Source organism: Eurosta solidaginis, chromosome 4 (assembly GCF_040869045.1).
Source record: "Eurosta solidaginis isolate ZX-2024a chromosome 4, ASM4086904v1, whole genome shotgun sequence".
Taxonomy (NCBI): domain Eukaryota; kingdom Metazoa; phylum Arthropoda; class Insecta; order Diptera; family Tephritidae; genus Eurosta; species Eurosta solidaginis.
The window spans coordinates 130,862,595-130,877,875 of record NC_090322.1 but is presented as its reverse complement, the minus strand read 5'-3'; the positions used below and the strand labels follow the sequence as shown (position 1 = coordinate 130,877,875).

General features: G+C 36.2%; 1 protein-coding gene across 3 annotated transcripts in view; it reads right to left on the bottom strand.

The window, feature by feature from the left end:
- Positions 1-15,281, bottom strand: part of Dsp1 (Dorsal switch protein 1) — a 242,204-nt gene that overhangs the window by 177,097 nt on the left and 49,826 nt on the right. The window contains exon 2 of one of the 3 annotated variants that reach the window (XM_067782956.1): positions 13,501-14,067. In XM_067782956.1, the coding sequence (XP_067639057.1) occupies positions 13,501-14,067 (567 nt within the window). Of the gene's footprint in view, positions 1-13,500; positions 14,089-15,281 lie in introns of all 3 variants that reach the window. The other 2 variants (XM_067782957.1, XM_067782955.1) reach the window with 2 other exon arrangements.

Below are 15,281 nucleotides of genomic sequence, written 5' to 3'. Positions count from 1 at the left end.
AATTAAAAATTAAATTGTGTAACTGTCACGGCCGGGGATTTCTAGTCGAGGTCCACAACTTTACAGTCGAAAACTCTTATTCACTGAACTAACATACATCGTAGATACATGTACATTTTGTGAGAAATCTTCAATCAAGTATTCTCAATTGAAAAAAAGAAGAACAATTTTTCTTCAAACTAATGTAAAGTTTTATACAAATAGTATGATCTGGTTTGGCTTATTTTGGTGAGCCTGCGTCACTTAATACCACGTATTCCAATTTTAATCCGAAAATTTTAGTTTTTTTTTTTTATATAATTTGGAAAACGTGCATTTTGATAATGTTGTTTATGCAGGTTCAAGGCGCTCGTATTCCATATTACTTATAGCCCAAGACACGTTAAGTTTTTATTTGCAGCTGTTGGCTGCCTATTTACCTTAAGATTACGTTCCACTTTGATTCTCATGGAAGTCGCTACTAACAAAAGTTTTCGTGGATTGCTTGGACCATCTATAGTTCATGTGCTTAAACTGATGACTTGCACCAATAACGCGACTTTAGATCGGCTCCAGAGAGTTGTACCAAACCTTCAAAAACAAGAAGGCGCAAGGTTGAAGGTGGTGCACACAGAGAGAAAAACTATTGTACAGATAACTTAAAATCGCGTATACCACAACTAAAACTTAGGCATAATTAACCTACTAAGTTTTTTCATCATCTTAATAAATAATAACTAAATTAGGTAATAAATTGCCTAAGCTTTGTTTCCATTGTCGAGCATAAATTGTGTAAGTACTTTGGTAGGATGTACAAGTTTCTTGGGCCCCATACAAAATTCTTTAACTAGTCAACTTTGTTCGATTTACAATTGTTTTTTCTCTGTGTGTGGATAGAGCACTGATCTCCGCGATACCAAAGGCCAAGGTTTGGATAACCCGAGTGGTGAAGGCGAATGACACGCCTAACATGCTGCAGCGGCAGAACCCGAATATAGCAATACGGGATTGAAAGGTACTTCATGTGTCCCGACTAGGGTTGCCAGATTTTTATTTCGGGTTCCCGGGACAAACCTCAAATTTTAGCCAAATTCCCGGGATTTTTAAAAATATCCCGGGACATTGGAAAAATAAGAAACGCCTATATATTTGTATGGGTTGCTCATTTCGGCTAAATAATTTTTAGATAGAATTAAACTTTTTCAACTCATTTATTTATAACAAATATTATTACAAAACAGGCTAACGTACGAAACAGGCTATACGTTTACTGTGTTTAATGCGAATTCAATATTCTATGGATTCATTTTGGAAACGTTATTTTTAAACACAACACTTCTCCATGCAAATGAATATTTAAGTGTGCGAAATGTCAAACATTGACAATATTCAGAACCACTGTAGGGATGTATTTTTCTTCTTTACAGAATTGCATGCATTATGCTAATGACCTGAATACAATCGAAGCCGCAAATATGGCCATGTTTCGTAGCAGATTATAATTTATTAATTTTGATATTGTGAAAATGCCGGGACATAGCATTTCTTGGCGGGACATTTTAAAATTTGTGAAAAATACGGGATGTCCCGGCCAATACGGGACATTTGGCAACGCTAGTCCCGACCAGCGGAGGGGGCCAATACTACATCCTCCAAATTAATAAGGAATCTGAGGATCTGTTGCACTCACAGCTTGGGAAAATGTCGTGGGGCTGAGATAGTATTTTCATGCACCTTAAAAAGAGGAATCCTTAGGACAATAACCCCAATACGCTAAAAGCAGGGGAGTGGGAAAGAACCTGAAAGCAGTGGCAAATCAAGGGGACAAAGACGCAGTTTGGGAAGCAAACTTTTAAGTGCGAGAAAATCCATCTTAGAGGTGTCATTGGAAATCCCATACAGTCTAGCTTACGAACAAAATTTTAATATTAATTATTATAGCTGTGAAGTTGCATTTTATTTTGCTTTGTTTATTTTGCGAGTTTTAAATTATAATATCTAAATTGTAATACAAGTTTGTGACAAAAATAAGTGCGAAAACCTAGAGTTCATTTTAATACAATTGGTTTGCTTTGAAAAGTTAAGATTTTGTGAATTTTTAAAGTTTTTAATCAATTTCTTATTATTCATTTTGTGTTTGCCGAGTCATTGTGCATTTGTGTTTTTGTTGCAATTTTAATTGGCACCTTTTCACCTTGCAATTGTTTTTGTGCGCACACTTTTTGTTTTTCTCGCAATTTACTGTCTTCGCAGCTGTTTGCGTCGCTTTTTAAGTGTCAAGTGACAGTGACTCTAAAACTGCTAGCTACCGCTAAGCTCCCAAACTTTCAGAGTTGCTTTATATATAACCTTTCTCATTACTCAGTGCTATTTCAACTGTTTTTTCTTTGTAATTTACAAACATATCTTTTACCATTTCTATATTCCATATATAAAAAATGACATGCATTTTCAAAAACTGCCAGGTTCAATCAATACGATAGCTTGTTCAAATCCTTCAAGTGTTTGGATGAGTTACCGCATTGTTTAAATAGAAATAAAGACAACCGCGATAATAAACAAAAACCCTCTGAAGACTCACCTAACGCTTTGAATCTTAATCCTGCTCAGAACATTAATCTTCCGCAAGTGGAGCTCATAGACTTGGCTTCCCCTAATCCGCAAGCTGTGGTTGCATCCACTTCTAAGGCCGCGGAAAAAACCTTATAGTCTCAAACTGTAACTTCTGAAACTGTAACTTCTCAATCTGTGAATTCTTATTCAGAAGCACCGGCTAAGAAGCTGGTTGAAGTCCCGCTCAAAAAATCGATTTTTGTATCTCGCTTTGACAAAGACACTTCCGTTGAGGATATCAAGTCTTATGTCACTTCCAAAATTAAGGCTGACGGCATGACTTTAAGAAAATTTAAATTACGGAAGAAACATTTCATTTAGAATTGATGTCTACTCAAAAGATTTTGATAAACTTTTGGACAGCGCATTTTGGCCGCCAGGGGTTTTTGTTCGCGAATTTGTGCATAAGACTATTGAGATAATTGAAAATGTAGCAAAAATTCCTCCTCAAAGTTCCGATCCAAAAAACTTAATTTAACATCTTGCTTAAGCATTTACTATCAAAACGTTAGAGGCTTAAATACTAAATTAACTGACTTACATTTGAAAACCATTCACTGTAACTACAATATTATTGCTTTTACCGAAACATGGCTGAAACCCAATGTTTTACATTCCGAAATTTTTTGCGGTGAGTATCAGACCTATAGAAATGATCGCTTAAATAGGACCGGAGGTGGTGTCTTGCTAGCTGTACATTCTTCAATTCCATCTGAAATGTTAATTTAGCCGAAGTTGATTCCATCGAGTTTAAATGCATCCGCATCTTACTAGGCCGGGTTCATATTTACTTAGCCGTTTGCTATATTCCACCGTCTTCTGATCTATCAGTGTATATGCACCATATTTCACTGTTACAATCAGTCAATTCGATGATAAAGCCCACGGACTCAATGATTGTTTTAGGCGACTTTAACCTACCACATATACCTTGGAAAACCGTTGATCACAATATTGTCCCCGTATCATCCAAGATGCATAACAATGACTTTTTGGATGGAATTACTGATCTTTGCCTTAATCAGATCAACTTATTTCCGAATAAGTATGGAAAATTCTTAGACTTAGCATTTGTTGACGACATATCTAAATTCTCTATAAATCGGTGTGAACCTCTTGTTTTGCCAGTAGACGTTTACCATCCTTCTCTTGAGATAACTTACGAAATCATAAGCAACGAAGTCGGCTGCACTAACAAAACACGTGTCTCTACCAGATGCTTTGATTTTTCCAAAACTAATTTCAACAATTTAAATAAAGAGCTTTCTGAGATAACATGGCCTCGATATAAAGAGGATGTAGAGGAAAACGTTTTACATTTTAATAAAACCATTTATACTTTATTTGAAAAACATGTGCCCAAACGCACATGCTCGTACATTGAACCAGTGCAAGCCTAGTTTACTAAAGATTTAAAAGCTTTAAAAAATATGAAATCACGTTTATTCAAATTATATAAGAGAACCGGTTTACATTCTCATTATGCACAGTACGCTATTTTCCGTCATAAGTATTTTGAACTTAATAAAAAGTGTTATAAAGCTTACATATGTAAAATTAAAAGAAACATTATTTGCCACCCGAAGTCTATTTATGATTTCGTAAATTCTAAACGCAGAACTAACAGGTTTCCTTCTGCCAAGAAGTTTAGAAATAGCATTTCCAGCGACGATCAAGAGATTGCAAACTTCTTCGCTCAATTCTTTCACTCTAATTACTCTGCTGTGGGAATCAACTACAAATTATCCGTATGAGCTCCATTCTAGTAACTCAATATATGCCCCGCATTTGCTGCCTGAAGATGTTCTACTACATCTAAAGACCCTAAAAGAATCCTTCAAATACGGTCCCGATTTGATCCCAACATGTTTTCTTAAAAAATGTGCGGAATACATTTACGAGCCCCTTACTGATCTGTTTAACCTCTGGCATTTTCCCGGCGGCTTGGAAGGAATCTTTTCTTATCCCACTCCATAAAAAAGGAAGCAAGTCGTCTATTGAAAACTATCGTGCAATAGCAAAGCTCTCCGCTATCCCTAAGCTTTTCGAAGCAATCGTTACTAATCACCTTACATTTTCGATTTCTGCATTGATAGATAGTTCTCAGCATGGCTTTTGTAGAGCCAAATCAACCACAACCAATTTGCTTGAATTTACAACTCACGTCTTTAATGGGTTTAGAAACAATCATCATACCGACGTTATATACACTGATTTCAGCAAAGCATTCGACAAAGTACGCCACTCATTATTTGTTTATAAACTCGAATTGCTTGGTTTTCAACCTGGCCTAACTCGCTGGATCTCCTCCTATCTTTGCGGTAGAACTCAAAGAGTCATTTTTAAAAACATTTGTTCGAATGTCATCGATGTTCCCTCCGGTGTGCCTCAGGGCAGCCATCTCGGTCCTGTTCTGTTTTTGATCTTTATAAACGATGTTTCCACAACTATAAAATATTCTAAAATTTTAATGTATGCCGACGACGTAAAACTTTTTAAGTCATACACGTCGGTTGAAGGACGTTCTGCACTCCAGGCGGATTTAAATCGTTTAGTTACTTGGTGTAATGCGAATTTTATGCCTCTCAACATAGAAAAATGTAAATCCATGTGTTTTTCACGTGGGAACATACAGCCAGCTCCCTACACAATTAATGGCCAAACTCTGGAAAGCGTTGATGTTTTTGTCGAATTGGGAGTTACAATGAATTGCAAACTTAGTTTCAACCCTCATATTAATGCCACAGTCAATAAAGCGAGAGGAGTTTTAGCATTTGTGAAAAGATGGGCAAAGGAGTTTAAGGATCCTTACGTTACAAAAACCCTTTTTACATCATTGGTGAGGCCGATATTAGAATATGGATCGATAATTTGGAATCCGCGTTATCAAGTTCATGTGGATAGACTAGAATCAATTCAAAAACAGTTTTTACTTTTCGCCTTGATAAATCTTCAATGGGACTCTCCGTATAATCTTCCTCCTTACCCTAATCGATTAAAACTAATAAATCTTCCTACCCTTGCAAGTCGTAGAGAAATGCTAGGTGTACTATTTATGGCTAGACTTCTAAATGGATCGATTTCAAGCCCATTTCTTTTGAACGAGGTAAACTTGAATGTACCATGCCGAGTTTCAAGGCATTATAAACCTATAATTCTTAAACAATGCAGAAGCAATTTGCAACTACACGAACCTTTTCTATGTTTGTGTGAAGATTATAACTCTCACTCGAGAATAATTGATGTTTCGGACTCGCTCTTTGCCATAAAAAAGACGGTTCTATCTTCTCTTAATAATTAAAAAATTATATTTATATTTTTATTTTTTTTAGTCTATTGTATTTTGTGAATCTATATTTCTCAGCTGATGAGTTTCTCTGTAGCTGAGCGGTTTTAGATCTCGGCGCTTAAGAAGCCACTGCCTCTCAAAGACTCGGTAACAAAAAAATTATAAATAACACATAAATAAAAAAAAAGTATGTATGAATTAAAAAAAAAAAAAAAAACAAAAAACAAAAACAAGATTTAGCCTGGTTTCATCGGGTCACTTGAGGCCAGTGCGCTGTCACAACGTCTGAGAAAAAAATTGTACGGGAAACTTAATCAAAAGCCTTGTTAAGATATGTATAGGTTACATCAGTTTGAAGGTTATTTGTAAAGTTTCGAGACACTTGCCTGGTGAACTCCAGCAAGTTTGATTCGATAGATTTACCTTTGCAGAAACCACACTGAGATGTGCGAATGCTCAGGGAAAGAGAGTAAAAGCTAGTTCGTGACACACGATACCACTTTTATACAGCCGTATTATAAAAGATTCTTTCCACCTTTCCAGATGGGGATCAAATACAAATTTTTGCTTGAACACATTTTATCATTTTTCGTCCTTAACAAGAGACTGGATAACAACCGATGTACGCGAACGAAAGGGAGCTTTCTCAGTGGGATCCATTTATTTTTGACATTTTTCGATCTTTCTCTGTGATTTATTTTTATTTGCAAGTGTTTTTTCACTACCTGAGGTCTTTTAGTGTGATTTATTGGCTTAAGGTTTTTTTTTATTTAGCGGTTATTTTGCGACCGGAAAAGGTTTCGGGAATGGTAAATTCCTTATCTGATCTGTTAGATCTGACAAAATATAAATTTAACATTATTATACTGGTATGCAAATAATTGTTATTCCTAACATTTTAAACCAGAAAACCATACTACGTGCCATTGTGGATAAAACAAGTGTGATACCTTATCCGTCAACTGCCTGACAGGATGTTCGATATGGCTACTTTTTAGCGTTTTGACAGGGTGTTCAATATGGAGGTGCATAGGGCCGGCTACCTTCAGCGGGTGATAGAAAGAGATGCAGAATGAGATAGCGATAGTCAATTAGAAATCAGGTGATCCATTCTATTTGTAATTTTGACGCCTATGCAGAAGTTATCACACTTGTCTTGTCTACAATCCTACCTGTCGTTTGTATATTTTTTGGGGTCATGCAGATAATTTCTGGAATGTTCGGGGATAATTTTGGGATCATTTCGAGGTTTTTTTGTAGTAATGTTTGGCGCATTATTTTCAAAATCAATGTGAAAACTCTAGGATTATTTTCACAATTTTTTCGGAATGATTTCGGGATCTCTTGGGATCATCTTGGTATCATTTCAGAGCCATTTCGAAATAATTACATTTTTTTGTTAATTACAACAACGATTGATCTCGTTTGTCTACACTGGGGCATAATTGATCTCCTCTAGTCCCTTTTAGGTATAGTTGGGATTAGTCAGGGTGAAATCTATGTAGTCCATTTTAAGAAACATGAAAAATAGCGGCAACGAAGTGGATTAAATAAAAAAGAGGCCCCTTCGCGTTTGCAAAACCTGTTGTACAGTGTAGTTAAAGATTCAAACTATTCTTCAAGTTGAAGGCAAATATTTTTTGCTGTTCACTGTTTTTTTTTTTGTTTTGACGCAGTCGGGCGTATAGCTTTCCATTATAAGTAAATGCTGGAAAATGTGTAAAAAGAAGACAAAAGAAGTGAAAGATTTAGCTGTCACAAAGTAAAATATTTCTTGAAAAATAAAAACTTTGTAAAAATTAAGTAATAAAAGGGTAGATGGTTCAAGAAAGGAAGGAAGAGAAAGAAAAGGAAAAAATAACAGGAGAGCAAAATAAGAAAAGAAAAAAACGAAAAGGAGCGGAAAGGAAACAAAAGGAAAGGAAAGACAAGAACTAAAAACCGAAACCAGACAGCGTGCTATCAATTTGTTACCAAAGCGTTATCGGTTTATTATTGATGAGTTACCGGTTTCAAATGCGTAGGTGTGTCATTGACAAGGTCAAAACGAGTTATCGAAATGTTATAAATTTGCTATCGATAACAAGTGCTATCAATGAGCTACTGATGACGGTATCTGTTTCTTATCGATATGTAATTAAAACGTTATCGACAAGATACCGATTTGTTATCAAAGTTATAGATTATTTATTGAAAAGTCGACAAATTATCAAAAAGCATTAGATTTCTTATTATAGGCAAGTTATCGATGTGTTATCGGAGGGTGAAAAATTTATTATCGGTGTGTTATTGATTTGTTATAGAAATATTATCGATTTGTTTTAAAAATTTTATCGAAGCGTTACCCATTATTTATCGTAAGTTTAGATATGTTATCAAAAAATTATCGAAAAGACAATTTGTTATCAAAGTTATAGATTATTTATTAAAAAGTTTTCTATAAATTATCAAAAAGTTATAGATTTCTTATAAGCAAGTCAGCGATTTGATATCGGAGTGTGACAAATTTGTTATCGGTGTATTATTGACTTTTCAATAAAATTTTATGGATTTTTTTTTAAAAACATTATAATTTTGATATCTAAAATTTATTGATTTTGGATCTTAGTGTAACCAATTTAAAATCGGCGTGTTATCGATTTTCTACCGACGAAACATCGGTTTGTTATGAAACATACCGATAAAACCTAAATATAAACTCGATAACACATCTGAAAGACGGCTTTAACAAGTCGAAAAGAAATCAATAAAAAGCTGAGGACACGGCGACTTGTCTTTTGCTAAAAAGAAATTATTTGTTTCTGGTAGAGTTGCCGCTCTTGTCGTTTAACTTCAACTCTTGGGTAAGCTCTAGTTAGTACACACTTTTGAAAAGCCGATAGTCTACGTCACTTCTTCCGCTCCGCTAGGTGCTACTACGCTCTCTGAAATCTTTTTATAAATGAACCAAAGCTATAAGTTATGTCATGTTGATCGCGGTCTAAGCAATTTTGGAAATGTAACCACTGTTTTCGGGATTATTTCGGTAACATTTCGGAAATTGGGGATTGTTTTAAGGATTATTACGGGGCTACCCCTGTAGAACCACGGGGCAATTAAGTATAATTTCGGAGTTATTTTATGGATAATAAACGGACAGCTCTGAAATCCAGCGAAGAATTACTCTTGCCAATAAATGCTACTTTGGAATAAGTAGGCAATTGACAAGTTAAGTCCTCTCTATGCAAACGAAAATCATAATCTACAAGTCACTTATCGTTCCCGTCCTGCTATATGGTTCAGAAGCATGGACCATGACAACATAAGATGAAACGGCTCTAGCGAGTGTTCGAGAGAAAAGTTCTTCGAAATATCTACGCGTTGGCGCTGGCGAGTATCGAAGAAGATTTAACAGTGAGCTGTACGTGCTGTACGTAGACATCAATATAGTCCAGCGAATTAAAACGCAGCGGCTGCGCTTGCTAGGCCATGTTATGCGAATGAAAGATGACGCTCCGGCCAAGAAAGTGTTTCTATGGGAACTCGGCTATGGAAGCAGAGGTAGAGGGCGGTCCCCACTCCGCTGGAAGGATCAGGTGGAAACCGATTTAAACTCCATTGATGTGATCAATTGGCGCCGGTTGGCACAGAGAAGCGACTGGCGCGCCTTGTTGGACGGCCATAACCGTTTAAAAGGTTAAGCGCCAAATAAGTAAGTAAGTAAGTAAACGGACTATTTCGAGATTGCTTTAAAGCTACTATTATTACTTTTGGGCTAGTTTCGGTACTATTTCTGAGCCATATTGGAATCATTCGGATTTATTTCTAGAACATTGCGGGATTGTTATGTTTTCATTTTGGGACCATTTCGGGATTATTCTGGTTTTAATTTCAGGAGCATTTCGGAATTGTTTTGTTTTTTTTTTTTTGAGTCGAAATCTCCTTCCGGATAGCCAATGTAGATAATATTTGTTACGATTTTCTTTTGAATTATTCACTGTATACCGCCTAAAGCGGCAATTACTCACCGACGTGTGCCGTACGTACGGACGTTTTTCGTATGAAACACGTTTGACCGAACCCTCAAGCCCGTACGAATCAATGTGGGTGGGCGGGTGAGTACATGTACATAACATATTTGTGTGTGTATTGTTTACAGATAAGCACTGTTGCCATTGCCCATTTTGCATGCATGCTTATGGAAACATCAACTTTTTCCAATTTAATTTTTGATGTTGTAAAAGGCTGGAATTAATATTAAATAAATATAAATATATTACATATTTATAATCTGCACTTTTATATAATTAATTCGAATTATTTTCACAATTTTTCAAACTTTAATTAGGTGTTTTTGCATAAAACTGCAAACGGTCAAAAAATAGCGCACAAAAGTTTACTAGGCAACTCTGTCTAGTGAGAGAGCGATCAGCTGACACGTTCTTACGGAAAAAATCAAAATTGTTTTGATTTCTACGTTCCGGGCTACGTACGTACGGGCGTTGCACGTCGGTGAGTTTTCGTTTACATTGCACACTCATAAGATAGGTCGTGTCAGCTGACACGTTTTTGGTACGTACGTTCGTGAGTAACTGCCGCATTAGAGTGGCTTCTTAATTCAAGTTTTACACGCGAACGGCAATGCTATGCATTTTTGCGTTTTCTCTTGCTTCTTTAGCATTCATTGCCTTTCGACTAATGTTGTTGTTGTAGCAATGCTCGCCCCACCTAATAGCCGCGACCGATCACAAATTGTCATCAATATCCTCTAACGGGAGTCCAAGGAAACTTGCCGTTTCAACAGGGGTGGACCATAAGGAAAGGGGTGTTAGAGGCGTTGGTTCCACATTACAATTAAAGAGATGGTTGGTGTCATGTGGGGACACATTGCAAGCAGGGCATACATTTTGTATGCCGGGGTTGATTCTGGATAGGTAAGAGTTTAACCTGTTACAGTATCCAGAACGAAGTTGAGCAAGAGTGACACGCGTTTCCCTGGGAAGTATGCGTTCCTCTTCTGCGAGTTCTGGATATTTTTCTTCAAGTACTGGATTCACCGGGCCATTCCCGACATAAAGGTCCGACGCCTGTCTATGGAGTTCACCAAGGACCTGCTTGTGTTTTTCCGCTTCATACGGCTGGGTTCTCAGGTGCCGTATTTCCTCAAAATGCTTACGGAGATGACTCCTTAGGCCCCTAGGCAGTGCTGGTTCGTCAATCAGATGTCTGTTGGGATGCCCAGGTTTCTGGGTATTCAACAGAAACTGTTTGGTCAGCATCTCATTTCTCTCCCTGATGGGGAGTATTCTCGCCTCATTATGCAGATGGTGTTCTGGGGACATAAGAAGACAGCCCGTGGCGATTCTGAGAGCAGTATTTTGGCAGGCCTGTAGTTTCTTCCAGTGGGTGGTTTTTAGGCTTGGCGACCATATGGGTGACGCGTAGCACGTAATCGGCTGGCTAATTGCTTTGTATGTGGTCAAGAGCGTTTCTTTATCTTTTCCCCAGGTACTGCCAGCAAGGGATTTGAGGATTTTATTACGGCTCTGAATTCTTTCGACTAATGGTAATCTGTAGTCAAGCGTTTCGAAAATATAAACAATGTGAAGTAATAAATGAGCCACAGCGAAATAAGAAAACTGATAGTTGTGGGTGCTTAGTTATTTCAACATAAGAAAAACTGTTGGTCTCAGTTAACAATATTCAGTCAAATTGACAGCTACTCAATCAATCTAACTGATATTTCTGTCAAAAGAACTGATTTCATTGGCAATTCCAAAGCGATCAAATTTTTTTTGTTTTTTTTTATGGTTTTTATCATAAATTTCTGGTAGGTAGTTAGTAATAAATGTTTTGAAATGGCCATATAGGCTTCAAATCCAGAAATCTAGACAAAATTCGTTTCAGTGGGATGAGCCGTTCCATAGTTACAAGACCAGACTTTTACTCTGTCCTCAAAAATTAAAAGTTCGGATTTAATTTTTATTTTTTGGACCTATAAAATAGAAGTTCGGGTTTTATATTTATTTATGGACTTTGTTGCAAAAAGGAATCCCATAAACTTTCACTTGGGACAATTCTTCGACCCGCGCTTTTTCGACTTAAAAAAAAAACAAAACAATCAAAATGAGCCCTCTCTGCCAAGTATTTTGATTAACTTTCCTGAAGACATTATGGGTCCAAAACCGATTTCAACGCCGCGAATTTTAAGGGGAGGTTTAAGCGTTGGGTTTTAAAAATTTTCGGGTAGTTTGTTTAATATTCTTTGCAATTAGATTTTTATTTTATTCTTTTATTCTTTTTTTTTTTAATTTTAGTCTTTTTACTTCCTTTATATTAGGTTGGTTGAATGTTTGTCCGCTTTTCATACAAATCTTGCAATCGATTTTTATTAAGTGAGCTACAAACGTGAAATTTTACACATAGGTTAGAACAACGTGAAAAGGAAAAAAATCCGTTAGGAAAATTTTCAAACCAGCTTTTAAGTAACTTCTCGATGAGCTAGAGACTTGAAATTTCAAAGTTAATTCAGAGGTCGATGACAGCCTTTTACACAATACAAAAAAATTCGCTAGGGGGCGCACGGACTGAGATATTTAGCAAAATCAAACGAAAAGGAGGGAATTTTGGGATTGCTTTGTATGTAAGTTCTTATTGAGCTACAAGCGTAAAACTTAACAGATAGGTTAAGCCACCGAGAAAATGTAAGAAAATGAGAAAATAATAAAATAAAATAAATTTAAGCACTCCCTTTATATAAATGGACAAAAATCAGCGAAAAATGTATCCTTATATAAAGACATTGTCTTGCTAAACTTTGATTTTTAAATTTTGACATAGAAATTTCAAAAATATTTATGAGAAGTAAAAATATAAAGGTGTAGCGCAATTTATTGACTAAGAATATCTCCTTTCCTACCAACTTTCCAATCCAAGTAATGTGCGCTCCATTTTTATATTTTTAGTTCTCATAAATATTTTTGCAATTGCTATGGGCTCATTCCATTTCAAGACACCCGGTCCGCGCAGGACATGATTTTTGATTTCGATGAAATTTTAATGTTGTTCTTTGTTCAAAATAATGAAACATGTGTTTTTTTTTGGCTCAAAAAAATTTTTTTTAGGATTTATCGGCAATTGAATTCGATAAAATGCAATCGATATTTTATTCACCTATTTTTTCAACTGTCAATAACTTTGCCAAAAATTAACCGATTCTCATAATTTTCTCTTTGAAATGTTCGTTATTACATTTTCATTTATATGAATTTATAAACAATAGCATATATATTAAAAAAAATTTTTTTAGTATTTAGTAAAAATTTATGACTTTTTTAAAAAATTAATTTCTCAAAGGTTATATTTTTTTATAGACGATAACATTTAAGATAAGAGTTTTACAAAAAAAAAAAAAGATAACCAACAATAGCACATAAAATTCGCTTTAGATATCGCAGCGTCGAAATCAGTTCCAAGGCCCATAGTGTCTTAGACAGAGTTGCTCAACATGGCTCGGAGAGCATTTTCCACAAAGATCATTTGGGTTAAAATTTACTCGCCCTAAAGTTCATAGACACATGTTTGTATGTATGTTTGTCGTAAATAAAAGTTAATATTCTGTTTTAAAATTGTTCACTTACCGCTGCAGCATTCTGTTGCTGTTGTTGCAATTGTTGTTGGGCTTGTTGTTGCTGGTGTTGCTGTTGTTGCTGCTGCTGTTGGGCTTGCTGCTGTGCCGCTGCAGCTTGCTGTTGTTGTTGCTGTTGCTGTTGTTGTTGCTGCTGTTGTTGCTGTGCCTGTTGTTGTTGTTGCTGTGCTTGTTGTTGCTGTTGTTGTTGCTGCTGCTGTTGCAACTGTGCTGCCGTATTAGCATCAATCTGTCCCGAATTCGCAGCCGAATACCACCATTGTGAACCGGGCACAGCTGCCGCAGCAGCCGCTTGTGCCATATTAAGACGATAATCATAGCCGGTTGAACCGGCCGCATTTGAGGTAGCTACAACCTGTGCCATGGTCGTGGCTGGATTTGGGAAGCTACTGGCCATTTTATAGGTAAATAACTGTTGGGTACCAACACCAGAAGTGGTGTTGGCATTATTTTGATGGGCTTGCTGTTGATTTTGTTGCACGACCACTTGATGGGCCTGCTGTTGTTGTAATTGTTGTTGCTGTACTGCCTGCTGTTGTTGCTGCGCAGCCAACTGCTGCTGATAGTGTTGAAGGGTTTGCTGATCAATAGTTTGTTGTTGTTGTTGGTGTTGTTGCTGTGACGCTGCCGCTGCGAGCGCACCAGGCCACCAAAGGGCGGCCTCGGCTGCGGTCGCTTGGCGATTTCCCCACGCACTATGCTCTGACATATTTTGGTGTGCAAACAATACGAACGCGGCGGAGTGTGTGTGATTGTGCGTGCGTACCTATGTATGTATGTATGTGCCTCACGATATCAATTTTATTTGCACAAATATTTATTTATACTCACACAATATTAATATATATTTATATGTATATCAAATTATTTATTTTAATAAGAACATTTATGATTAGAAACATACAAAATTGAATGGAAGACAGACATTTTTTCTAATGGCTTTTTTCCGGACAAAGTTAAGGGCATCTGGCTGTTATTTACGTATGTATTTTTTATGCACACTTTTTAGCACACATTTTTAGAGATTTTCCAAGAATACGGCGATGTATTAAATTTTAACTAAAAATTTTAATTTTACGTTTTCATTTAAATCTTTTTTAAATTTTTTATAATTTTTAAAATTTTTATAATTTTGTTTTTATAAATTTCGCATTGCACAATATTTAAGGCATTTATGCGGCGTGCAATAGGATTCATTTGTTTCATTTGATTTAGATTTTTTTGGTATTATTTTTTCTTCATTACATTTGGCTGTTAGACATTCAATGCTGCGCTGCTGACGTTGCGCTGCACCACCTTCAGTGGCGGCGGTAGGCAGCTTTTATGCACTTTATATATATTTGGTGTTAAGCAAATAGGCAGCTGATAAAAATATCAATTCACTTAATTTTGACGCATTTTTTTGTTGCGTCTTTATTGAGGCTGTAAGCGAATTTTCCGCTTTTTCAACAAAACTCGATTTTTTTGATTCCAATACTCCAGTTGTGCACAGCATTTGCGCTAAATTTTTTGTGTATTTTAATTAACTGAAACTACCAGAAATGTAAGAAAATCACAGTGCAATTTATTAAATTTGCTTTTATTAAAAACACTTCTTTTATTTTTTGTTGTAGTTGCTATTACGTATAAATCGATTACCTTGAAGTAAAACAGACTTTTTTGTATTTGAGTATTTGTCGAATATGCGTAGCTCCCTCCTACTCCCCTCACTTGTAACCGAAATTTGTTACAGGCTCTTTCTACCAACAACAAAAACGCTAATTTGCCCCACAA